Source organism: Anas acuta, chromosome 3 (assembly GCF_963932015.1).
Source record: "Anas acuta chromosome 3, bAnaAcu1.1, whole genome shotgun sequence".
Lineage (NCBI taxonomy): Eukaryota > Metazoa > Chordata > Aves > Anseriformes > Anatidae > Anas > Anas acuta.
In genome coordinates, this window is record NC_088981.1 from 102,509,351 (window position 1) to 102,535,097 (window position 25,747).

A 25,747-nucleotide genomic window follows, 5' to 3' on the forward strand; every position below is an offset into this window, starting at 1 on the left:
ACTACTCTTCTCTTGTTGTTTTAAGATCTATGTCAAGCAGAACTGCATTTTATATTAACAAACCAGTTTTAAGACAAAAAGATAGAAGCAAGTGTCAGTTTTATTTTACATTTTTACAATATTGACATCAATATACAAAACAGATTTAGCAAAAAAATATCATGTTAAATACAAACGTCTGTAGTCCTGGAAACTGAAGGTGGAGTAATTTCTTCAAGTCACGTTTGGGGAATGACAAAGTACCATGTACAAGGTTGCATGGCTCTTTTTTGCACAGCAAGTCTTTTCTAAGTTTATGTGTGGCTACAGCCAGTCTGTGGTATCACAAAGGAGCCCCGTTTCTTCCTCGCACAAAGGCCTCTTGTCCTACACGGTCACATGCTGCTGAAGAAAATCAGGACTTCTCCGACATTAAAACTGAATCAAAGGCTGTAGATAGCACTTTGCAAATAGCTTGTGCTTGCTCCTGCAGTGCATAAACACAGGCACGTTAATACTTGCTGAAGGACTCCTAAAATTCTCAAAACTCACTTAAAGCAGTTTAGCAGAGAAGCAAAATGGAGTAGTTTGATTTTGTGTGGTCTGCAATGGCATGCGGGAAGCTGTTTGCAGTGAACTCTTTTGAACAAGCCAGAGTTGTTCAAAATGAAAATACTGATACCTGAATTAAAGACTGTAAGCAAACTCTTACCAAACTATTGCACTGATAAACCCAGAGGCTGCATTCTTCAGACGCTGCATCTGTTGTCTTCAAAGCCAGTAAACTCTTCCCTGCTCCCAGCCCGTCATCGTAGCAGACCATCCGTACAATTAAATAGAGGGCATGCCTGTGTAACACATCCTGAAAACGTTCAGGAAATGAGAGTTACTGTGGAGCACTGCGACAGCTGTCTCAGTCCTCTGCACATTTTGATCCACTCTGACAGAAGAATACTTCAGGTTTATTTACAGGAGAAAAGTACTCCTTGGTAAAACCATAACTAAGATTTTTAATTAAGAATTTATTCATTTTTTTTAACACAATGATTTAACACAATTTTAGCTTTAATTTTTGCTTGAGTTGCATTTGTATGTGCTCTGTATTCCTAGCCATATTACCAAAGCACACATTTGCTTCCCACCTATCCCCAGTCACCCTCTGTACTTAACCTGCCTCTTGCCACCTTATTGCCTGGCAGCAGGTCTGCTTTGAGGAAGAAAGTTTTATGAAGTGTACTTCTTGCTTTATTGGCAAGTTCCACTTCCGAGCTTGGCTGTTCCACACAGAGATTTGTCAATGATGTCATTTGGTACATGGTTTCTGCAGACCAACCCTACAAAGCCCTTCTTAAGCTCTCCAACCCAACTGATGACATTTATCTGCTTTATTCCAGTCATACTGCTTCTAGGTCTGCGTATGAATGCAGAGAAAATAACCTTTCCCTCTTGGAACTGTCTGAAAGAGAGTTAGGTGTACTAACACTGAAGGACAAATTAAATGTCAACAGTGGCACATATGCAAAAAGCCAGGATTTGGAAAACAGAATGCAATGCAATAAAATGCCAGCTCAAGCTAGCTTAATCACATAAGGCTTTATCAGCTTGTGCTTGCTTTCAGCTCAAAGCCAGAAGAAAGAGAATGATGAACAAAAAATCTTAAAAATACCTATTTGACCTTTATCAGAATACAAAAGAATGGTAAGTAATAATGTGACCTGTGTTCTTACTGAGAATTAAGTAATTAGGAGGACAGCAAAAACAGAAGTGTGAGGACCAAATGCTGTACTTCCTCCCAGGTATTAGGAAACAAGCGTTTTATTTTCTGAAAGGAGCCTTTCAGGCCCTCTTCAGAGTATTCAGCTATTGAGCAACGCTATGCACCGCTCTCACACTTGAGGCTTTTATGATCAGGCATTGCTGGGTTGTTGATGGGTTGTGACTTTGTAAGGCTGAGTATTTTAGTAGCTGGGGCTCTGAGGGCAACCAGAAGGAAACCACATGACTGCAACACAGAGTTATACACAGGCAACTGGAGGGCCCTGGGGAAGAGACCGGCTCTTTATTTTTAGCGAAACAGCTATCTGAAGTGCACTAAAGGAACATAAAGCACATGGAGGAAACAATGCAAACAAAAAATGGGCTCGATCAATAAAGTGTAATTACACGGTTTTAGTGCTGGAGTGAGCTCACACTCGTGGATTGGCAGCACAAGGCTGCAACTTTGAAGAGGAAGACAAGATGCTTTTTTCAAGGATGCATTTTTCTTTTCCTCCACGCTAACAGGAATTGAATTACTAACTCAGGCCCAGGAACCTATGGTCTTGGGCACCAGTAATGTCCCTTTCCCCACAGGCGAGGATGGCAGAACAGCCACGGAGAAAGACGGGCCCAGAGCATAAAAGCCTTCTTGCTTTTTGTCTGATGCTCTCTGTCAAAAGGAATGGATTCACATCAAAAATCCAGCAAGGGAAATACAGAGCCCTGAGGAGATATGAAACAAAGTGGTGCTGCTGTGAGAGCTTTTTTTTTTTTTAAAAAAAAAAAAAGAAACAAAACAAAAAAACACTTGCTTCAGGCCAGAAGTGACATCTTGGTCACTGGGATTATCTGCAGAGAAATAAAAGAAAGCACTTTTCAACTCTCCCCAAAGTTTGCTGTGAATCACTTACATACTGATCAGATGTTGAAACTTTAATGCCGTATTTGGAAACTCCCATTATAAACTCCTCTTCACCTGGAACAAAAGGTAACTTTCCATCTTGCTTTGGAGGGAAACAAACAAAAGCCTTTAGTGCAGACAGAAGAACACAAACAATGAAAATACATAGCCTAAAACGTATTTATTTGTACTTCAGTCCGCTGGATTTGCAACATCACTACCCCTGTGTGTATCTTAGTGTGTGAAGTCTGACATTCTTGCATTTGCCCCATCTCTTTACGTTATGTGAAGCACTGCATGAATCCAGAAAGGAATTTGTCAGCTGAGGTGGGTGGGGAGCTTGGCCCTGTTACCCTGCGCTGACCCTGGGTGATCCTAGTTCCACGCTAGCAGCACTTTTGTGTTTGGCTGTAAAAATAGTTTCAGATACTTGAAGTGTCAAGCTGCTGTCAGATAAACAGACATTCTGTGCTTGTAAGGGTACAAACCATCAGCTGCCTAACTAGGACATCCAGTCACAGCCTTTGTACAAAAAAACGTACAAGCAAACAGTACGGCAAGGATGACCCAAACATTATTCAGGTTCTTTAATCATAGGTTCATAAGCAAATGTAAGCAGAATCTGACATTTTCCTCTACAGGAAACCTTATTCTGTAGTACTGGTGAAATTTGGAGATATTCTTTGCTTTATTCTATTCTATTCTAATCCTAATTGTGCTGAAAATGAAGCAACAGCTTTCAGGTGGGATGCTCATTCCATAACAATTCATGAGAAGGATCTTGGCTCTGAGTCTGCTTCTTCACAACTCCTTTTGGGTGCATCTTCCCAAATATACAACAGGAGGGAATGGAGTACAGCTTTTGAGATCATAGCACAGTGACTGGGATATACTTTTTAAATTAAGCTATTTTATTCTAGTAAGTATAAAACTTGTAAGGCAAGATGTTAGACTGCACGATAACATGAAAAAAATACATCTAAGTTTAGAATGTTCTAACAATGTTGGTATTCTTTTGTAATATACTTACCTGGGCAACATCTATGTAGTTTATCAAATCCAGTGGCCCTTCTAGATTTTTGCTCTCATTAAATTTCAACTTTTCAATGGCACCAACGTATTTAACCCTGAATTCTGCACATGTATCAGAATTACTATTGCTTTGTCCTGCAACAAAATAAAACAGCAATCCTGAAGAGCTCAAGAACAGTAATTCTTTTCTAATTAGCGTTAGTGGGGCTAACTTACTCAGTTCCTCAATTTTTTGCAGACTTTCCAACACTTCACCTCATCACAGTATATTAAAACCTCTCTTTAATGAGCTGGCCTGGGTTGATTCAGAACAGCCCTTAATAAAAACAATAATTTTATATGAATCCAATAATTTTATATTAAACATATAGACTTGTTTATACTAATTCTGATTTGCAGTTAACAACTTTAGTCAGAAAACACAGAAAAGGTGATTCTACTTTTATATAAATATACCTTTAAATGAACTGTTTGATCAACCATACACTGTGATCTGGTAATCAAGAACAAGTAAAATCAACTCCTATTTTACTTGCTTCAGTGCAAATGTAAGCTTTTAAGAGCATGAAATACAGCTTCCCAAAAAGTTATATCAGATTTGTGCTGTATAACAGACTGCTAGAACAGCTAACTGATTTTTTCTTAGTTAGACACATTACTTTAAAAACAATGATTTAATACTAGATGACTCAGTACTTCAGAAGCCTGAAGTTATGCATGCATAAGTCAACAGGCTAACAGATTCATTCCATTATTAAAAATATGTACTTTTAACTTTTTTTATTTTCTGCTCTCATAGATAAATACATACAAAGTTAGTTTTGCTCCATCCATTGCTGCTCAAACTCTGATTACATACCTGAACTTTTTGTGGAGTCTGTATCTAGACTAGCCACAGTACTAGACCTGGAAAGTCCTCCGAGACTGGAATCTACAGACTAAGAAGAAAATAAACGTCATCAGAAAGCTACTGAGAACATACTAGCAATTCACTTTTAGATGCCCTGCCTCAACTCTTTTTTTTTTAAAATAAATTAATATTTATATTTCAGTTACCTAAGCAGCGCTGTTAAATGGGAAGAAAAAAAAACAACACCCTATGCTCTTCCTGAAGTTATCTTTCTGCCTCATTGTAGGTTAGATCAATATATATTCAGCAGAAGCCCTTTAAAAGTCCACAAATATTTCAAATAAGGTGGAAATAAAAGAAGAAGAGAAAATGAACCTTAAGGTTATGTCCAGACTTTTCTGGTACTGCATCTTAACTTGAAGAAATTGACAACTACATGCTTGTCACCAATGCTTGAAATAACATAGCGGTGCAAGGGGAGTGAAACGGCACCTTGGAAAATCCAGAATATTCAACTGATCATTCCAAAACCTATCAGACAAAATGAACACATTATTTAAAATGAAGAATAGCTTTTAGAGATGCTGAGTAACCAACTAATACTGAAGAACAAACTCACTCTCGGTGCCTTGCACCAGGCACCTTCTTAAAGGCAGTATTTATCACTAGAGAACAAGTGTACCACTTTTTCTTCCAAACCTTAGTATGTGCTGCCAGAAGAAGCTCTTGGGGGCTTCAGTGTGGAAATAGCAAGCAGTCTTTAGAATACAAGGGCCTTATAACATGTACTTTATGAAATCACATCCTAGTATCGGTGCAAGCGAACCACTCAGCAGCCACCTCATAACAGGTGAAAGTTTTGCCATAAAGATCAAACACCGAATTCAGCTTACCTTGCTTTTAGTACTGATCTCACTGCTTTGTGAGCTGCTGCTGCTGTGTCGTTTTTTTCCTTTTCTGAACATTTTTTCATAATTGGATCAATGAGGACGCTCTAGGTAGCAGGAAAGATAAAAATTAAACTCTGGTATCATCAAGGAAAAGAGCTGCTTGCAAACACCACACTAACTGTACCCAAAGCATACAAAACCCAGAAATCACTAAGTTAGCAGCTCTAGGAACGTAAGCAGGAAAGTTCTTGGTGTTTTTAATTTGTGGCTGGGAAAAAGTCCCTCGAGATCTCTGCTCAGACTTCCCCATTCCTCTGATCCACCCCAAATGCTGCTGCCTAGCTTCGAGAGCTGCTGGACTTTTTAATCTCTATAAATATACACTTTATATCAATAACACATATAATAAATATGGATATGTAAAAATATACTCACATAATATGCACATATAATAAACACACACATACAAATATGAAGATACACAGAAACGAGACAAAATTGGAAGTGTTTTTCCCCACTCAGAAGCATCAGATGACTTTATCGCTTTAAAACACAGCTTAATTGCCTTCTTACATGCATCCCATGCAACCCTACCCCAAAATTACACCTCAGTTACAAACTTAAAACCCAACAAACGCCGAGGCCCCCAGCCCTGAGGAACAACCCGGGCAGCACTGCCAGGGGCAGCCTCAGCTACCCGAGGCGCTCCTGAAGGCTGCGGCAAGAGTCACCCCAGGCTTAGTGCCTCAGGGGACACACGGGCAGCCCCCCAAAACCCTTTTTTCCCCTATGAGCCCCCCAAAAAATCCCTTCTCGCTGGCAGCCCCCTCACCTCGCCTCACCTCGCCTCCGGCGCCGCGCAGCGCCCCGCCCGCCGGGGAAGGGCGGCCGGGAGGAAGAGGAGGAGGAGGAGGAGGAAGAGGAGGAGTGAGCGGCCATGGCGGCGAAGCGGAAAGCCGAGGCCCTGATCCCGGCGGAGGAGAGCGACCAGCTGCTCATCCGGCCCCTGTGAGAGCCCTGGGGCCGAGCCGGGCCGGGCTGAGCCCCGCCGAGCCCCGCCGCTGGCGGGTCGGGCTCCAGGCAGCCTGAGGGGAGGCGGGGGGGGTCCGGCCCCAAAAGGGCTTTTTGGGGTTTCCCTCTCGGGTTTTGGTCGCTTTCCGACAGGCAGCGAGCCTGGAGGCCCTCCTATATCACCTGGCTCACGCTAGGAGGATTGCATCCCTTCCTCCTGCAGCTTGGAAGCAACTCATCCCTCTACCCTTTATGCTTCAACAGCGAGCCTTTCTGTGGGCTTTAACTCGTTATATATATAAATATTTTTTCCTCTGCTAAAGATGCCAATACAAGGTGTTCCCCGGCACCGTCCCAAGAATAGTTTGTCCCCAGTAGTTTGTTCTTGCAGCAGCTTTTCCATGTGTTACGCATCTCAGCGTTGAGACAGACAGCTGTGCAGTAAACACAAGGGGGCCAAAATCATTTCCCCAAACTAGGGATCTTTTTCCTCCTGCAGTATTAAATACTCTATAATTTCCTCTGAGATAAGTCTAGCTGCTGAGATACTTTAAGTGTCTGAGCTTAAACGTACTCTGCAGTCGTTATTTCAGCACAGAAGAGTGATCCCCCAAAAGGCACCTGTATAGGCTGTGTGTTGTTTGAGTCTCGGTAACACTGATGTCCTTTTGCAGAGGTGCTGGCCAAGAAGTAGGAAGATCATGCATTATTCTGGAGTTTAAAGGAAGAAAAATAATGGTAATCGCTTCATGAATGGATTTGTCACACTCTCGTCACAGTACTTTAGGTCACGAAAAGATGTTACAGGTTAAATCCAGTTCTTCCCTGAAGTCAGCCAGAAGAGGCAGGTTTTGTAGCTTTCTGAACAATGTAGCATATATGATAGCAGGCACTACAAGGTTTGTTCTGTAAAATAAATCCATATCCCCAACAGAATGTGGGTGTCTGAAGTATGAGTTCTGAAATCTGTGTTTGTTAGGTTTCACTGGAACCTAAGGCTGCAGGTGTGTGTAAGCAGCCGTGTGTAAACACATACACGGTCTTTTCCCCCTTTTCAGGTGTCTTCTCAGACACTTAACTAAAATATCTTATGGATACCAGTTCTGTATATTCAGGTAGTGCTGAAGGGTGGATAAAAGCTTGCATAGGTACAAAATTATATACAAAGAATGGAGCCTTTTAAAAGGTGATCACCCATGGAGCTAAATCATCCAGAGAGACACCCTAGATGTGGTATCCTATACTAAAAGCAGTGTTTTTTTCTGAGTAATGCTAAATTCTAATTACTAATTTCTTGTAATTATATTTTAGGTCAGAATGGAAGAGGTTTTTTTAATGTGTTTTGTTAGAGGGGGCGGGTTGGACCAGGTGACCTGCAGAGATCCTTTCCATTTTCAGTCAGCATTAACTTTTTTTTTTTTTCCTTTTTTTTCAGCTTGATTGTGGCATCCACCCTGGACTGGAAGGAATGGATGCTCTTCCTTACATAGATTTGATAGACCCTGCTGAGATTGATCTCCTCCTAATTAGTCAGTAAGTTGCACCTAGAAGAACAAATACGCTGAGGTCATGGTCTCAGCCGCACTCAGACTTGTAGGTTGAGAGGCTGAAATTAGGTGTTACATAGATGGTAGTGGCATGGCAAAATTTTAGTTTCTAACTTTTTTTAAATAAAGGCTGTTCAGTCACTTTTGACCATTGTGACAGCTTCTAGAATGAATTTGCTACTAAAAGACTTCTGAAAATTATTGTTTGTTGTTGTTGTGTTTTGTTTTGTTTTATTGGCTCTGTATGAAAAAGGTTCTTAGATACTTATGCAAACTTTTAAATGTTTGTTTTGCCCGTATCTCAAAAGTAATTCCTTAGAATATGTCAAATTAGAAGTGTGACCAAATAAATTTATTTAAAGTTCATGTTTTAATTACTTTTTACCACTCTAAATTTCTGTGTAAATTAAAAAAAAAAAAAAGTCAGTTCTAAAATTGTATGGGCAAAATCTTCACAGTTAATGGCAAATTTCCTGGGTTACTCTTACCTTTTCTCAGTTGTGTTTCCAGTTTCTGATGTACAGGATATAGACCAGCAAAGTTAACAATGAGGTTGACAATTTTCATGATGTTATGTCAATATGGTAAAGTAGTGAATTATATGGTAGCGTTGTGTACAGGTAACATATTAATGGGATTCATCTGTCTATTTTAAGTTTCCATTTAGATCACTGTGGAGCTTTACCATGGTTTTTGCAGAAAACAAGTTTTAAAGGAAGGACGTTTATGACTCATGCCACAAAAGCTATTTACAGATGGCTTCTTTCAGACTATGTCAAAGTCAGGTGAGCTGTCCTGTTGGTTTTCTCTTTAACTGCTGATTTATTTCCCCTGTATACCCAATGGGAAACTTAAGGTGAAACTGCCGAACATGGCTGGATGAACCTGGGCATTGCCACTAGTAGCAAGATTAGAAATAATGAATCATCTTACTGCCTCAGGGATACTGTGTCTCTAAAATAATTTCCTATCAATCAAAATAAAATTTTACCTTGTTCCCTCTTATTCTTTTCATTTGCCTTATTTGGACCTTGAATCTATTAGTGTCTCTTTCCTCTACTCCCATCTGTTTTTCTTTACCCATTCTCTCCCTCTTAGTTAATTGCTCTTATTTGATCTTATTTAATGACAGTATCTTTTTTCTTAAGCTTTGCAGAAGTAGTGAATTTTAAGCCCCTAAAGATATAACACACTCTTCAGGACAAGGTCAAATTAAGTATTAGATCTAGGCAAAAAGGTACAAAGAGTGCTGCTATTTGAATGTTTTTTTTTATTTATTTATTTTTTAATTTTTTTTTCTCCCCCTTTGTCCATTAACATGTCTTGAGCACATCTTTACTATGTGAATGCAGTGGTCCTGAGCTTATCTCAGCTCAGCAGATTTGGGTCAGAAGTCTGATAAACAATCCTTTTGTAACTTGTTTATTCTAGGCAAATGGGAAAAGTGGTTGGGGTTGCTTTGGTTTTTGAGGACTGATATATGCAGAGCAGATCCTAAACTGCAAAGACTGTTATAACATGGCCTTTAAAGAGACATGTTAACTCTACTGAGGTGAACTATATTAGAGTTCCTGGACTTAATTTGTAATTTAGAAATGTGTCTAATGCCATGGAAGCATGCCATTTCTGAACGGGAGTCTTATTCTCAATGGTGAAAAATCCAGGAACGTTTTTTTTCAACTGCTGTATAATCTAAGCTGGTAAAACTAGCTGATATTTAGCCATTTCATTTTTCCAGTAATATATCAGCAGATGACATGCTGTATACAGAAACAGACCTTGAAGAAAGCATGGACAAGATTGAAACCATCAACTTCCATGAAGTGAAAGAGGTGGCAGGAATCAAATTCTGGTGCTACCACGCAGGCCACGTTCTGGGAGCAGCCATGTTTATGATTGAAATAGCTGGTGTGAAGGTATTTTCTTTTTGCTACACAGTTGAAATCAGGCCTGAATTCTAATGTAATCATTAAGTATTATTGTCCACCAAGCCTCACTGCTATGGTTGGAGCTGTCAGGCAGGCTTGGGCATGCAGGTGGGAAGCCTTGACTTGGAGCATGTCTTTTCTCATTGATTAAAAGGAGCAAGTGACATTTGTGTATTGAACCAGGTAATAATTTGGGGTTTTACAGGAGTGAGTTATGTCTCAGACTTGGAATTAGTAAATGTGTGGTTTTCCTTGCTGGTCTGCTGATACCTGAGGCAATCTTACTGAAGTTGCCTTTTAGTAAAAGCTATAAACTGGAGGCTTTTTCTAATTCTGATTTACCGTGTCTGCCCATCTGGGTACGTAAATGGCCTTTATCAAAAGCACTCTAATGCTAAAGTACCTAAGAAAGTACCTGTTACTTGTAGACAGAGAGAGATTAAATAAATTATCTATAATCATAGGCAGCTCTGTGTCAATGCCAGGTATGCAAAACTAATCTCATGAATTGGAGTTCAGTAGGATAATCACCACCAAAGAAAAGCCTTGAAGAGGGAAGAGAGGCCCCAAGGCTTGCTCTCTGGCAGGACTTTGTGGTTTATAATGCTTGAGAATTCCAGAGTTAATAAATTTTAAAAACTTCTTGGTATAACATGATCATTGTGTTTTGAAAATCTGTTTGACTACAGGCTTTTTGTAAGCATCAGAATTTTTTAGAAAGAATTAAAAAAATAGTGGTTATTCCTTGTATTTGCATTCTGATGTGCAAATGCCAATTTATCTACTTTGTTTTTTTCAGGTATTACCTAGTGTAGTTTTTCATGTCAGTTTGTACTTTAAATGGCAAGTGCATATATGAAAAGTGCTGAAAATGGCACCTTTATATACCAAATTAGTATGTATATATATATTTTTTTTAACCTAGTTTTGTTGTAATTAAGGTACTGCCTGAAATACCTTTACTTATTGTAGTTAAAATATATGCTTTTATTTTTATTTTTTAGATGTAACTGCTTCTCTTTGTGTCTCTCAGCTTTTGTATACAGGTGATTTCTCAAGACAGGAAGACAGACATCTGATGGCAGCTGAGATTCCCAATATTAAGCCTGATATTCTTATCATTGTAAGTGTTGCAAAATTATTTCTTTATATTAGTAATTACGTATGTACAGGGGTATCAGTAAATTAGAACTGAAACGGCATGAGAAAGACAGTGAAAGTTTAATGGTAGTATGTGACTGGTGTTCAATTAAAGAGTTCTATTAAAGAGTCTTAACATCTAATTTTCATTTTATAATTATTCTGATAATGTTTCATAAGCCTCTGATAACTTTTCATAAGCCTCTAGCCGTGTCTTTTCAAGCAATTTACCAAGTTTCAGCTTGTGTTTCCTAGATGTATGGTACAAACTTCAATGTAGACTGATCTTTTTCTTTAATAAATCCTAACGTAAATGTTTTATTTCAAAAGGACCGGTGGGATTTTCTAGAGTAATGCTGAAAATATTTCATTTGTTGTGTCCTGTCTGACTGTTTTCTGTAAATGATAATTATTATATTTTAAATCACATCAGAATCTTGTATTTTATGTAATTCCTGTATTTTAGATTAGGTGTTTCTAAACATGTACCACTAGTGAGCCATGTTAATGTAATAACCTGTTCATCAAAGAAGTGGCAGCATTTTCAGTTAGGAAAATGTGGTAAAATTGAAACCTCTTAAAAGGAGCATCAAAATTTTTTTTATTATTTTTAATTTTTAAAGGATCTCTTTCCAAATTGCTGGTAGGAGCTTGGGGGGAAGGTTATTTATCTTGGTGGAGGAGGTGGTTATGGGAATTTGGAGTTGTACGTGGTTGATTTTTCCCTTCTTTCCCCTCCCCATTCTGCCCCAACATATTATAAAGCTGAAAACTTAGTGCATGTGATGTAATGACACAAAAATGGAAGTCCTTAACGGTAAGATGAAAGTTCTGTTTCTGCACGGTAACACCAGTGTTTTTCTGAAAACACTGGATTTATTATATTGGATTATTATTATATATTGGATTTAGAGAAGATCAGAAATTAGTCTGTGTCAGTGCTTTTAATACCGTGTTTTTCTGTACATAGGAGTCCACCTATGGTACTCATATTCATGAGAAAAGAGAAGAACGAGAGGCAAGATTCTGCAATACTGTTCATGACATTGTAAACAGAGGAGGTAGAGGTCTTATTCCTGTGTTTGCCCTGGGTCGAGCTCAAGAGCTACTTTTAATTTTAGGTATGTATCTTTCCAATTTCTCTTAATAAAAGGCAAATAAAAAAGGAGAATGTTTTCACGTGCAGTTTTTCCAGTATATGAATTTTTAAAACATAATCTCAGCAATTTTTCAGTACGCTAACTACTTGAGAATATGTAATATTGTTTGTTCAAATGTAAAATTAAAAATAAAAATCAACCACCCAAGAAGCCTTTTCAAAATGTGTTTATAGGACAGGCAGCTTGGCTGCGTGAGGTAGAAAGGAGACCTAGAAAGGAACAGGTAATTCCACAGTAATACGTGCTCAACCTTCAAATCCTGTTGAACTGGGATTTCAGCAAATGCAAAATATTACCTTAGATTGCAAAGTTAGTAATCAAAACATGACTGTTCTATTTCAAAAGCTTTGCTAAAAAGAGGTATGCTTTCTTCCAAAATTTTACTATTTTTGCCCTTTAATTCACAAACCTGCGTGAAATCTTTTTAGGAAAAGCTGAGAAGACCATAACCACAGGCACTTCTAGCATTTCTAAAGTGTTAACCACAATGGGAAAGCAAATTAGGGTTTGTTAAGAAGAGCAAAATGGAGGGGAAAAATTATACGTGGTCATAATAAGCTACTTCACATAAAAGATAGAAATAGTTGTTGTAAGGCACTTCAAATACAACAACTTTTAAAGTATTTCTAGGCTTCTGTGCTTCCTTTTAGCACAATTTGTACTATGATCTTTAACTAGACTTTTTCTTGTGCAATTGCTGTCAGAATCAAAAGATAACTACCTCAAACTTAAAATGCTTATTTTTAGAGGTGTTAAATCTAAAATGTTACCTACAATACTTGATTTTTTTTTCTTACTTTCCATTTAAGTTTAGATCAACGTGAAAAGCTGGTATTTGTTTTCAAAATGTGTTATTGGTTTATTCAAATGTTAATAAGAAATTTGGATCTAGGCATAGTGTAGTAGTCCATGTTGTATAGTAGGATTATTCTTAACGATCAAGGTATTTTTTTATTTTTAAGAAAAGAGGTAAAAGCTGAACATTTGAAACCTCATGTAGCCATTAGTTTGGAATTTGTTGGTCTTTCCTTGCTGTGTGTAGATATTAAAGTGCCATTCTAAAGGAAAGCTTGGAAGTACATCTACTAAAGCTAGACACACAATTGGATGCTTAATTAGGTAGAAAATAAAATTGCATCTCACATGCCTACACAACTGAACCCGCAGGCTTCTGTGTTTGTATTCCTTCCACATGTGTCTGGCAAAAAATAAGATACTGTGTTATGATACAGAGATGTATGATGATGGGTGCAGTCTCTTGATAATAGAGTAAATCCTACTGTTGGCCATCGTTTCACTTTTACGTTTGAGCTTATTAAGATATTCATGGCAGAGAGCTGTTCTGACGTACTCTGAAAACTTGGTCTGCAGACCAAAGCTGTTAAGTTAAAGCTGTATCATTTAATGTACAAATACAGCCAAAAGAGCATACTACTCTTTTGGGTGATTGTTCTGCAGTTTTGCAATATAAATATGTTTTATATTAGCAGAGCTGTACCCAAGTGAGAAAATGAGTTATGCTTGCGTATCTGCATTCAGATCTCTTCTTCATGAAGGTCATCACTACTGTCATCATGATAAAAATAAGTGGAGGATTTTTTTTCCTGTTTTTGTTTCAGTTAAGCTTGTAAAATGTAACTGTTGGTGATAATATAGGAAGCCAGGCGTGTAACTGGGTAATCCCTTCACTCCTTGAACTCCCTGGATTTGTTTTACAGAACTTTGATATAGTAAATTCCCACAAACCCATCTATGTGCAGATGTCTCTGCCTGTCAGATATATAACTTATATTTGTCAGAGATATTTAAGCTTTCTTGCAGTGGTGTGGTAGAACATATTTTGTTGTAAAAGTAAATTTAGTGCTGTGTAGTACCACATATTCTTATACCTTGTGGCTGAAACTGGTGATTGACTGGGGTTGGCCAAAAATATTTGAAGTTCATCTCTTTCTTGTCCATTTGTTTGTAGCAGAGTTACCTACATTTGTAGTTGATGATTGCTTTTTCTTCTCCAGTAGGCCAGGTGAAAAAAACAGACCGTGATTGTGATTTTCTGTAATAAAAATGATAAAAACATTGCTAAATCTGCTTTACAAAAAGTATAAACACCCCTGAGAAGTATGCATTTTGGGGCTAATGCTGTGTTTGTGAGCTGTTTGATATGTAGGTTTGTTTGTTGTTTTTTTTTTTTTTCAGATGAATACTGGCAAAATCACCCAGAACTCCACGATATCCCTATTTACTATGCCTCCTCTTTGGCCAAGAAGTGCATGGCAGTTTATCAGACATATGTCAATGCCATGAATGACAAAATCCGCAAGCAAATCAACATCAACAATCCCTTTGTTTTCAAGCATATTAGTAACCTGAAGGTACGGTTGTCTTATAATAGAGGAAGAATGATGGAGGAGTTCATATTTGCTGAATAGTTTGCATGTGTAGTATCCTAACAGATTAATAGTTACAGGTTTATATCTGAATTTTCTGCTCTCCCATTGTTTAGAGGGCTGGATGAGGGGAGCTTACATCCCAACTTTTCTTCCAATATTGATCTGTATGCTTATAATTTGCCCCTTATGGGCATTAGGAGGAGGAGTTTTCCTATGAAAACCCTTTATTATGAGGATGCTGTGTAATCTGTGAATGTAGGGCTCTACTTCTGTGTTGTTGAAGGATTATGGTAACTGCTGCTGCTGCTGTTTTCCACTTAGAGTATGGATCATTTTGATGATATCGGCCCGAGTGTGGTGATGGCTTCCCCAGGTATGATGCAGAGTGGCTTATCCAGAGAGCTGTTTGAGAGCTGGTGCACAGATAAGAGGAATGGAGTGATTATAGCCGGGTACTGTGTTGAAGGAACACTTGCTAAGGTGAGTTGTTAGCACACCACAAATTCTTAATGCAAACTAGCAGGCATGTTGCATTTAAAAAGAATTGGCCAACAGGAGGTGTGTTTATTTGGATTTAGGGAGAAGATTGCTGTTAACTGCACTTTGCTAATGAAATATACAGAAAATTTGCATATGGTCATTTCCAGTGATGTTCCAGAGAATGAGCTGTTCTAGGAGCAGTTAACTTGTCATGAGAGAGAAGGACTGATACTTTTCTCCATGCTTAGATCTTTGAGAGGGGGAGCCCTAGCCCCAGTGCTAGAGGAGTCAGCATTAAATCTAGCAGATCATGCCTTGTGCATGTTGTGCCGCTGTCTGCTTGTAGAGAAGGAAATCCTTCCTTCCCAATTCTAGCAGCTAAGGGCAACCAGAATGTTTAGCTTTGCCTTTAGAGATAGAAATCAGCCAGTTGTTATAATTTCCATGTAAATTTTAGAGAGATGTATGTGGAAGAAGAATGAACTGCCAGATCTGCTGGGCATGTAAAAGATGAAATTTGTGTTTTGTGCATGTTTTTTTTTTAATTTTTGACTGTTTGTTTTGTGACATTTTGAGGATTTATTTTCACTTCTTCACATTTAACTTGTCTGTCGATATTATTTCTTTGATACTTGAAATGTAAAGCTTTAGTTTTGTAGTATCTGCAGGAGGCTTTTAATTTTTTATTTAAAGAAGTGCTCTTTTTTTTTCTAGCACATCATGTCTGAACCCGAAGAGATCACAACTATGTCAGGGCAAAAACTCCCCCTGAAGATGTCTGTGGATTACATTTCTTTCTCTGCTCACACAGATTATCAACAAACTAGTGAGTTTATCCGGGCCCTGAAACCTCCACATGTGGTTAGTATACATGCTGCCCATTTCTCCAGAGTGGGATTCATCAAACCAGTTCACAGCCTTGAGTCATCAAGGCTGCGATTGGTGTCTAGCAGTAGCCAGCATCCCTATCCTTTGAGTAATAAAAGGTGAAGACTTTGCCTTTTTTCACTGTGTTACCTTAGTGAAGTAAAGATGAACATGCTCTTGACTGTATGTAGGAATATCTGGGAATTGTACATTTATTTGTATATGTATATATTTATCTACATGCAAACACAAAAACACAAGGCTAACTTTCATGGTTGAACTGAAGTTAATGCTTCCTTTCATAACATAACAGTGTGTTCATGTACAAAAATTAAATGAAATCTATATAATGCATTCTACTTACTTGCTTGTATTTTTCTACATATAGTGTTGAGGTATTGTGCCTTTGAATAATGTACAGAATTCAAACACAAGCATAGAACTGTGTGAAACATTAGTTCAATTATTCTACGTATATTATGGCATCACGAAATGCACATTTTCACAAAGATTAAGTACAGGATGGCAGTTTTAGATAATTTGCTTGCTAAACATGTCTGGTTGGGCAAATACCTTATGTTAAAAGGAAAATTGTCTTTCTTACAGATTTTAGTTCATGGTGAGCAGAATGAAATGGCCAGGTTGAAAGCAGCATTGATACGGGAATATGAGGATAACGATGAAGTTCATATAGAAGTTCATAATCCTAGGAACACCGAAGCTGTGACATTAAACTTCAGAGGAGAAAAACTTGCCAAGGTATAAAATTAGTATTTTCTTATCTGTACAACAGTATTTTTCTCTGGATTAAAAACTAAATTCTTTAAAATTCTTAAAATTCTTTCAAGACCCTAATTTAAATTGCTTTTGTATTGCATGTGTTTAACAGGAACTCATTGTGTGAATGTTACTGGCTGGTTTTTGTTTTAGTTTTGTGGGGAGAGAGTTGATTTTTTTCATTTTTGCTAACCTAAATCTATGCTGCTATCGACAAATCTGCTAGTGCTTTCAGTCCCATCATCCCAATCCATTTGCTGTATGATCCAAAACAGCAGTCCTCAATTTTCTCCCAACAAAGAATATCAATTCCAGTCATGTTAGAGCGCTGAATTCTGTGCATAAATAATGTAATAGATTTCATTTACATTTCAGGAAGACGCTGTCAAACACCCATTCCATCCATACGTACTAGAAGAGAATAATTGCTTTGGCTGAATTAAATAATTACATGCTTGACTGTAATCAGACATTTAGAAATGCTGTCTCTAGATACTTTAATCAGTGAGACAGCTTGTAAAATAAAATCCTTGTAAAAAGGATTGTCTGGCAGAAGAAAGTTTGTAGCCATGACTGTGTGGTGTATTTTGTAAAATTATTTTTTTTAAAGCAGCTAAAAGACAATATTTTACAAGTTTATATGCATGTGTTCTTAGTAGCAATAAATGTAATGCATTTAAACTACTATGACAATATTTTGTAATACAACCTTTAAATATAACAACAAAATCTAAATACTGAAATAAGTAGAAGCTAATATGTACAAGAAATTGTAGAGAAATCTATATTAATTGAACTACATTCTGCTTCTAATCAGAATCTGGTTTAGATCCTTCAAAGACGACCCTTTTTTGATGACTAGTCCCTAACAGCCAACTTCTATTAGACTCAACTGAATTTAACATCAGTTTTCTCATGGTACATAAGTTGGAAGGAAAAGTGATTGAAAAGGATTAACTGGTATTTAATAAGGACCTAATCTTAACTCCTTATAGAATCAATGCCAAAAATGGCACTGGTGTTACCGACAGGCAAAATGTCACAGTGTAATTTATCAAGTACTTATTAGCCTAGAAGTAGAACTGGAACATAGTGCATGACTGCTTTGTGCAGTGGAGTTACTTGTAGATAACGGGGACTTGTTATTATAGATCTGAACTCCAGCACAACCCTAAGATGAAGGATCAAGGTGTTAATTGTCTACTAATGACATCTTTGGAGCAGGGTGCAATGCGCTGGCTTGCACAGGTAGCTACCATGCTGGCTGGAGCGCTGTGCTAAAAAGAAATCGGCTCTTCCCCGGAGTTCTGTGATAAAAAATTCTGTACAGTGCAATTCCTCTTTTCTGTTTGTGAGATCTGTATTCATAAACTTAGATTTGAGCCTTTTCAGTCCTCCTGAGGGAGTCCAACTTTCTTGTCAAAGCAGGACCAAGCTTAGAGCCCTGTGCAGTCCCATTTTAAAGGTCTCCAATGTCTACATAGCCTTTCTGGGCAGCGTGCTCTGGTGTTCAGCTACCTCAGGGTGAAAAAATTCTAGGTTTTTCCTAGACATCTGTAAAGATTAGAACGGCATTTCTTCTCACTAGGTAACAGTGCTCATCTCACAGTTTGTGTGAAAACTAGGAAGCGTTATTGAAAATTAGGACACCTGGCTATTTCTGGGAGTTAGTTACGTGACCAACATTTTATTGTGTTACATGTTTGTTGTCCGTGTTTATGCTGACCTTCCTTTATTTTCAGATTAATTCTACACCATGCTTGTTTTTTTTCTGAGGAACCTACATTTCATCTCCGCGGTTAACTTGAAGCTATGAAAACTTCAGGTTGCTTTGTTGCACTACATGCATTTTTTCTTCCCAGGTGATGGGCTCTTTAGCAGATAAGAAGCCAGAACAAGGACAGAGAATTTCTGGAATCCTAGTTAAAAGAAATTTTAACTATCATATCCTTTCTCCATGTGACCTCTCCAGTAAGTAAAGAGAGTGATGTGCTTAGTGGGCAATTGAAATTAACTATATCCTTCTTCTGTCATTAAAACACATACAGCACTGTTTATTTTTCCTGTTATTTTTGTGTTGGATAAGTAATTAGTGGACACCTTAGTTTTACTTCAGCTTAGTTTTGCCTAAGGTACTAAACTGTTGAAGTGAGAAGGCATTCAATTCATTGTCCTCTGAAGTTTAAGATCTTTTCTGTCCTTTCTCTGAAAGTGGAGCAGCAAAATTGTTTTCTCCTACTTAAAACTTCTTCCTATGTTTGAATATGTATCATAGGTACCAGTAAGAGCAGAAGTGCACCTTGGTCAGTTGTCCTGCTCGTTTCTAAAATGTCATTAATTCTTAGCATAAAAACCAGGATACTGTGAAAGTACTGCATATTTCTCCTATGCTGTATGTTGCAATATAAATTGATTTATTCTCAAAACAGAAGAGTAATTAAATGCAGTAGTAAGAGTTAGGGGAAAGCAATTCTGCTGTCCTAGTTCATTGCCTGTAATGCATATGATAAAAAGCTTTTGCTGGTTCCTTAACTGCAAAGGGTGTATTTATCTCACAGTCTCACGATATGCTCTACAAACTGCCCTTTTCAATCCTCTTTCTTAAATGTTTTGGTGATTATTTGGAATTATTTCACTATAGCGACAACTTTAGTTTTTTTAGGAAGCAGTTTTAAAAAGCTCATTTTTAATACATTCTTCTAAAAAATCTTTCAGATTACACAGACTTGGCTATGAGCACTGTAACACAGACACAAGCTATTCCATATACCGGCCCTTTCAATCTCCTTTATTACCAGCTACAAAAGCTTACTGGTGCGTATTTGGGAAGAAATGTTTGTGATTTATGGTGGTCAATTTTTAAAAGAACTTACAGTCCCCAGGGAACTTCTGAGTGGAAATTTCTTTGCTCTGCCAGTAACTGAAGTGTCACGATTTGTTTTATATTTTAAAACTTTTATTAGATTATGAAGCTTCTGCCAGATCTAGTTCATGAGCATGGCTAACCCTCTATAGAGAGCCTGCTGTAGCTGAAATACAAAATCACGAGCATCTAACAGTATAGAGTTTCAGATGGTTTTTGTTTCCAATCAACCCCCAAAGTGAATACTCTGATGAAAAATTTATTAAATGATTTTTTGTCTTCGACCCCAAAATAGAATGATTATTGACATCTAATTAACAAAACTGTGTCATACAGCCTCTTTTGTCCCTCCCCATGAGGGATGAATCTAGTCTTCTTGGCGATTTTCTGAGCCAGAAGCTGTTTAAATCTGCTACTAGTGTGATCCCCAGTGCCTCTGTCTAGCTTTCTTAAAGCACAGAGGCAACTCCAGTCCTAGTTCAATAAAGGCACGCACACTTTCTAGGATGCTTTCCGAGATTTGAAGCTCAGGATTCTTCTTTTCGTGGCAGTCACCTAGTGACAGAGTCAAATTCATATCACCAGTGAAGAGAGAACCTGTATTCAGTTGGTGTTCAGGTCTCATGAACACTACCTCACACAAAAATGCTTTTGAATCACGCTGTATACTTGTGTAAATAATGGGTTATTCTTTAAGGGTAGAGCAGGAGCTGGTTGGTGCACTCAGGTCAGTGTACTCAGGCAGTCAAATGTAAGAATCCAAAACAAGTAAAATGGCCGATATTACATTAAAAAAAAAATAATAATAATAACGATGTTACCCGGTAAGGGAAGAGAGTAAGCACTCCAGGCTTAGAAATGGATTGTGAACTGCTGTGATAATAACAGACAGCCCCTCTCATCCTCGAAATGACTTGTTTTCTTATGCAGGTAAATTTGGTCCTGTTCTGAGTATAATTTTATTCTTGCTAACCATTTGTTGCTTCTTCTTAGGTGATGTAGAAGAAATAGAAATCCAACAAAAACCAGCCCTAAAGGTTTTCAAAAATATTACCGTGATCCAAGAACCAGGCATGGTAGTCCTCGAGGTAGGCACTGGTGGGGAAGAAACAAATAGTCTCTTTTCTGTAGAATAGTGTCATATTGATGCCATGCAGGATTAAATGTTTTAAGTAAAGTTTCCCTTGAGTTATGGCCCTGGGTTGATGCATGTTGTTTCACTTGGCAAGTTTCTTTTTTTTTTTTTTTCAGTAGTTCAAAATTCTAATGGTAGATTCAATGTCCTTTTTTATTCAGCAAATAATAATTGGAAATTAGGTCAGATGGTGTTCTCTCCTTTCCCTACAGCCCCTAGTTGTGTTAATTAATAACTATTTCATAAATGTGTTCAGAAACATTCAGCGGCCTGAATGTTTCATGGGAGGTTACTAGAATATATCAAGCTACAAGTAGTTAAAAATAATAAATGTATGAGAGTAATTTTAAGCTAGAATTCAGGGAAAAAATAAAAGAATGCCATGAACGTTGTTTTTGTGTTGCATTATTCATTCAGCCCAAATAATATGCTTAAATTATATATATATATTTGTTATCTTCCAGTGGGTGGCAAATCCTGCTAATGATATGTATGCAGACACCGTGACAACAGTGATACTGGAAGTTCAGTCAAATCCTAAAATACAGAAAGGTAGTAAGTTTAGTGTATGTTTATTTAACTGAGGCTTTCTTCTTAATTTTTGATATCAAGCTAAAGGGATGTCATGCCTTGTAATTGATTTTCCATTATTGTCCTTCATCTCATTATGAAACTTCTTCAGATTTTTGCTACTTAAATACAGAATTACAACTTGACTTTCTTTATTTGTAACACATTCGTGTGTTGAAACTTTTCTTTTATACATCAACTTACATGTATAGCTGACTATGGGAAATGCAACCTTACTCTTTGTTTCTTTTTTTGTATATAAACTATTTAAACTGCATAATTCCTGATAGACATTGAAATATTTCAGTTTCTTATTCAAAAGTTATGGTTACCATCCATGAGTAGTATTCCAGTGACCATACAACAGAAAGAGATAGATAGGTTATGCTATAAAAAGTCTGACTAATTTCACAATTAAACTTACTAAGACCCTGTAACCACGTGGTATTACAGGGATAGTGGTAGTATCATCAGATACCAAGTTTTGCTTTGCTATTCAAGAATTAGAGGAATTTTGTTGGGATTACCAGTGATAACAGTTTATATTTTTTTGTTCCACTGTTTTGTTTTTTTGAATATGTATGACACTATGCTAAGAATCTGGAGTGGGTATTGAATATTGGGTTGGCATCCCTTCTATGACATGGAGAATAAATTTTGGCAGCTGGGCAAGACAGTGATAATCCATTTATCAAAATAAAATACTTTTTAAAAAAATGATCATATAAGGTTTAAAATCACTTTTTAAGCCATTACTTGCAATATACATTATTATTTAAAAAGATCTTACAAAGAATATTAAATTCTGCATTTGTGTACCCTTGCTCTCCTTGTGAAGTAAGTGGCAGTTGAGTATACATCTTAGAGAGTTATTTACTTCGGATTTGGATGAAGTCAGGCAAGCAGAATTCAAAATTATATTCATTGGGTGTTATACAAAAGTATTCGTACGGCGTTAAGTGTTTAGTCTCACGCCTGTCTCAATAAATCTGTTAAAAATTCTTTCTCCTGAGTTGAGAAATTCACACAGCAGTGTGAAAGCAGTTCTTTCACTATTTTTGCATAAAGGTTATACAGTTCACTTGATCTAAGCAAATTTAGAGTGTAATTTTCATATCTTGGTTGTGATTATTTTTAGCATGTATCTTCTTGTCAGCATTTCTAGCCATGCCCTCATGTTCTGATCTACAGAAACAAATCAAAAATATACATTTCATTTTTGGATGGTACTTTAGCTTCTTTATTTTTTTCTTTCTTTATATGACTGAAAATAAAAATAATTTGTTTTGTAATTTTTAAAAAAATTCTTATGGTAATATCTGACTTGGCTTGACTTTTCTACTTTATCTATACAAGTTGGTAGTGTTGATTTTGAAATGAAGTGTAAAACAAGTATCAATATTTTTATTCCAACCTCTGTATGTTGGAACACATTCCTGGAATGTCTTTGCTTATTACTGCTACTCACATTAGCTCTCCAGTTTTACTTGGTGTTCTCTGTATGCTCCTGGACTCCATGATGCCGTATTTTCCTACAGGTAGAGAAAGTGGAGGGATTATATACAAGTGATGAAAATGGATTACTTTCACTTTTAAATAAAGGAAATGTGAAAAGTAATAAGTGTAAACAATTAAAAGAAAGAGAATTAAAAAGTGAGTATTAGACTTGCAAAGTTTACTATTCTAAAATGTGTTAAGTACAGGGAACATAAATGGAAGTTGAGCACTTCCTTGACTTTTCCATCTTTTCTTTAAATACATTTTCTTTATAAATTGTCTAAATGCATGTGTTTTGCATAGCTTTTAGATTATTTTTCTTGAGAGGAACTAGGTTGTTTCAATTAGCCAATTTTACCTCTCAGCAAATGTCTGCGAAAGTAAGATGACTTTTTCTTTTCAGCTGCCGTGCAGAAAATTTCTAAAAAAGTAGATATGGATTTGTACAGCAAGAGAATGGAGATCATGCTTCAGTAAGTTCACATACATTTTTCTAAATGAAAGTGATCGCTGTTAATCATGTGAATATAATATTTTCTGACTGTTTACGTGTTTAAAGATAGAATTATTTTAAAATAGCCTATCCAAATTAACATTAGTTAAATTTCTGTGAAGGCCAGGAATTAAGTAAAGGCAGAGGTACTGTTAAAAAAAAAAAAAAGTCCTCAGCATCATTGAAATTTTGAATTCAGGACCCAGCTATTTCTTCCAGAAATGGTTTTTAATTATGCTATGAATGCCTATAAAAAAACATTTGAGATCATGTCTTTAGAACTTATTCTGATGTTTGTTCTGTTACTTAAGTAGAATTCTTATCTCTTTTAAAGGAATCCTTCCCTTTATTTATGATGAGGCTTATTTCAGTAAAATATTTATTGTTATGTGACACCCTCTCTCATAATAATTTAGATCAGCACTTGTTGATTTATCTAAGTGGGTTAAATAATAGTTTCTGAAAGGAGATACTCTGCTGTCAAAATGCCTTTGGAAGCCTAAGATTAATGGAAAGAACACAAAAGTTTGCTGTTTGTCCATGTCTTACGTGTATTGGCCTTTGTTTTAGGGATATGTTTGGAGAAGACTGTGTAAGCTCAAAAGATGGCTCTGTTCTGTGTGTCACAGTAGATGGAAAGACTGCAAATGTCTCTCTGGATACTCGGGTATGAACAGTGAAGCACTTTATTTATCTGTACTATGTTCAATAGGAATTATGCTAATAAATATTTTGGTCATCTTGATCCTTTTGTACTTATTAATAAGATATTAAAAACCTGGGTAGCAGTAATATATTCCACTGGAGTAGCTCTTGGGTGCTTTTCTTAGTGATGGCAAAAAATATTTTAAGTGTTCTGCAGATGCAGAAGAAAAGGTTGGTTCCTGCCCAAAATTTCCTGCCCATTTCATAACAATAAAGCAAGATACATTTCAATATATACATAGTACACAAAAAAATACAGCACTGATGAAAAGAGGTCTTGCAATAGAGAAAAAATAAATAGATTGGATAAAAGTGCAAACTGCTTAACCAAAACATTAGGTTTCATTTTTGTCTAATGTTAAATCAAAACTTGTTTAATACAGATCTGACTAAATGATGGGCTATGTGGATTTTCTTTCCATGTTAACTCTTAACCCAGTGTTCTTACAGTAGCTTCCTAAGATGGTCTAAGAAATCGAGAAGTTACTGTCTTAGTGCTTAGAAAGTCCATGGGATTGTGAATAATATTAGCATGTAATTGCTGCCCCTCGCTTTTGAGAGAGCAGGCACTTTGAGTGTTGAGGAACTTGCATGTTTGGATGGGGCATCCATAATTTCTCTGTGGATACTTTTAAAATTGTTATAGTGATAAAATAATAATGTTTGGGTTCAACTGTAATGGAAATGTTACCTCGTGTGGGAACATCAGTGTGGAGGTGGAGTACTGGTACCAGTATCTCTGAATCCCCACATTTCACAATATTAACCTAATACAATGGGGATGAATTCACAGATAAAATTAAATCTGCAAGGACTGAACATTGTGTGGTTTTATTTGATTTTGAATCAAATGCAATCTATGGAACTTGAGGCATTTCACACAGTAGTTTTGAAGCAAATGACTAACAAAACATGAAATTAATTTTCTTGTTCTGTAGCAAGACTTCAATAAGTCTTCACTGAACTCTTCTACATGGTGGTGGACCATTTAAAAATAGCACCACTGAAAACTCTAAAGAACTTTAGTTTTAATTCGCATAGCTACTCTTTCCTTTCCCCTTATCACCATTCCTGATATTCTGAAAAGGAATATGAAGTGCTAATTTTCCTAACTTACTTCTTTTTTTATTCCCAGACAGTTGACTGTGAGCCAGGAAGCGAAGATGATGACTCCCTTCGTGAAATGGTGGAACTCGCTGCGCAGAGGCTCTATGATGCCCTCAGCCCAGTACACTGACCTCTGTAGATATCTAGGACACGCAAGAAAAACTTTTAATGTTCAAATTTATTTGGACTCTTTTTTAAAAATAAATAAACTTTTTTCTTCGGTAAGACAAACGCATCAATTCTGTGACTGTGAAACTGCTAAGTTATTTCAAATAATGGGTGAGCAACATTATAGCAACTATATTTGTACATAAAGATCACAATAAAATTAGGCAAAGTATGCATATGCTCCTTTTTTCTTACATGCACATACAACAAATAAGAAAAAATTACTAACATGGTGTGGACTGACATGCCTTCTAAATGTTGAATTACAGAAAGAGTTTCACATTTTTGGAGATTGATTAATACTTGCAGGATAAACTGGATGGTTAGAGTTTGCAGAATCAAACTTTGATATGATTTTGTTCCTGTCAGGGAAGCTTTTACCTGCATGCTTGTATCTGCTTGAAATCAAGGGGGCTTGAACACATTCCAAATGGAATCCAGGTTTGCATAGTGAGATTATCTGCAGTTTTAAAACCGTGCATGTTTTAAAACATTGCCA

At 36.9% G+C, this 25,747-nt stretch overlaps 2 protein-coding genes across 7 annotated transcripts; one reads left to right on the top strand and one right to left on the bottom strand.

Moving 5' to 3' along the window:
* Positions 1 to 82: 82 nt before the first annotated feature.
* Positions 83 to 6,354, bottom strand: ITGB1BP1 (integrin subunit beta 1 binding protein 1). 6 transcript variants are annotated; one of them, XM_068678564.1, is made up of 8 exons: positions 6,243 to 6,260; positions 5,414 to 5,514; positions 4,896 to 5,051; positions 4,530 to 4,608; positions 3,669 to 3,805; positions 2,649 to 2,713; positions 692 to 841; positions 83 to 466 (listed from the first exon to the last, which is right to left on the bottom strand). In XM_068678564.1, exons 6-8 carry the CDS (start codon positions 2,694 to 2,696, stop codon positions 395 to 397), a joined length of 270 nt encoding a protein of 89 aa, XP_068534665.1. In that variant the 5' UTR covers positions 2,697 to 2,713; positions 3,669 to 3,805; positions 4,530 to 4,608; positions 4,896 to 5,051; positions 5,414 to 5,514; positions 6,243 to 6,260; the 3' UTR covers positions 83 to 394. The 6 variants fall into 6 exon arrangements, with proteins under 6 accessions (XP_068534665.1, XP_068534664.1, XP_068534663.1 ...); XM_068678563.1 differs by having other exon boundaries at positions 2,649 to 2,737; XM_068678562.1 differs by having other exon boundaries at positions 2,649 to 2,741; positions 6,243 to 6,259.
* On the top strand, positions 6,287 to 25,420 carry CPSF3 (cleavage and polyadenylation specific factor 3). The gene is made up of 18 exons (XM_068678554.1): positions 6,287 to 6,418; positions 7,096 to 7,159; positions 7,857 to 7,954; positions 8,625 to 8,753; positions 9,707 to 9,884; positions 10,930 to 11,019; positions 12,007 to 12,157; positions 14,393 to 14,568; positions 14,908 to 15,066; positions 15,781 to 15,927; positions 16,540 to 16,692; positions 18,573 to 18,681; positions 19,426 to 19,524; positions 20,567 to 20,661; positions 21,173 to 21,260; positions 23,179 to 23,248; positions 23,839 to 23,935; positions 25,109 to 25,420. Exons 1-18 carry the CDS (start codon positions 6,348 to 6,350, stop codon positions 25,208 to 25,210), a joined length of 2,076 nt encoding a protein of 691 aa, XP_068534655.1. The 5' UTR covers positions 6,287 to 6,347; the 3' UTR covers positions 25,211 to 25,420.
* Positions 25,421 to 25,747: the final 327 nt, after the last annotated feature.

Bases quoted from the DNA above. Each gene is read 5' to 3' on its own strand.
- CPSF3 (XM_068678554.1), top strand. From the start codon at position 6,348: ATGGCGGCGAAGCGGAAAGCCGAGGCCCTGATCCCGGCGGAGGAGAGC. The intron at 7,160-7,856 runs GTAATCGCTTCA...CTTTTTTTTCAG, and splicing joins TTAAAGGAAGAAAAATAATG to CTTGATTGTGGCATCCACCC. The intron at 11,020-12,006 runs GTAAGTGTTGCA...TTCTGTACATAG, and splicing joins AGCCTGATATTCTTATCATT to GAGTCCACCTATGGTACTCA.
- ITGB1BP1 (XM_068678557.1), bottom strand. From the start codon at position 5,485: ATGTTCAGAAAAGGAAAAAAACGACACAGCAGCAGCAGCTCACAAAGC. The intron at 4,609-5,413 runs GTAAGCTGAATT...TTTTCTTCTTAG, and splicing joins AGATCAGTACTAAAAGCAAG to TCTGTAGATTCCAGTCTCGG. The intron at 3,806-4,529 runs GTATGTAATCAG...ATTTTGTTGCAG, and splicing joins AGACTCCACAAAAAGTTCAG to GACAAAGCAATAGTAATTCT.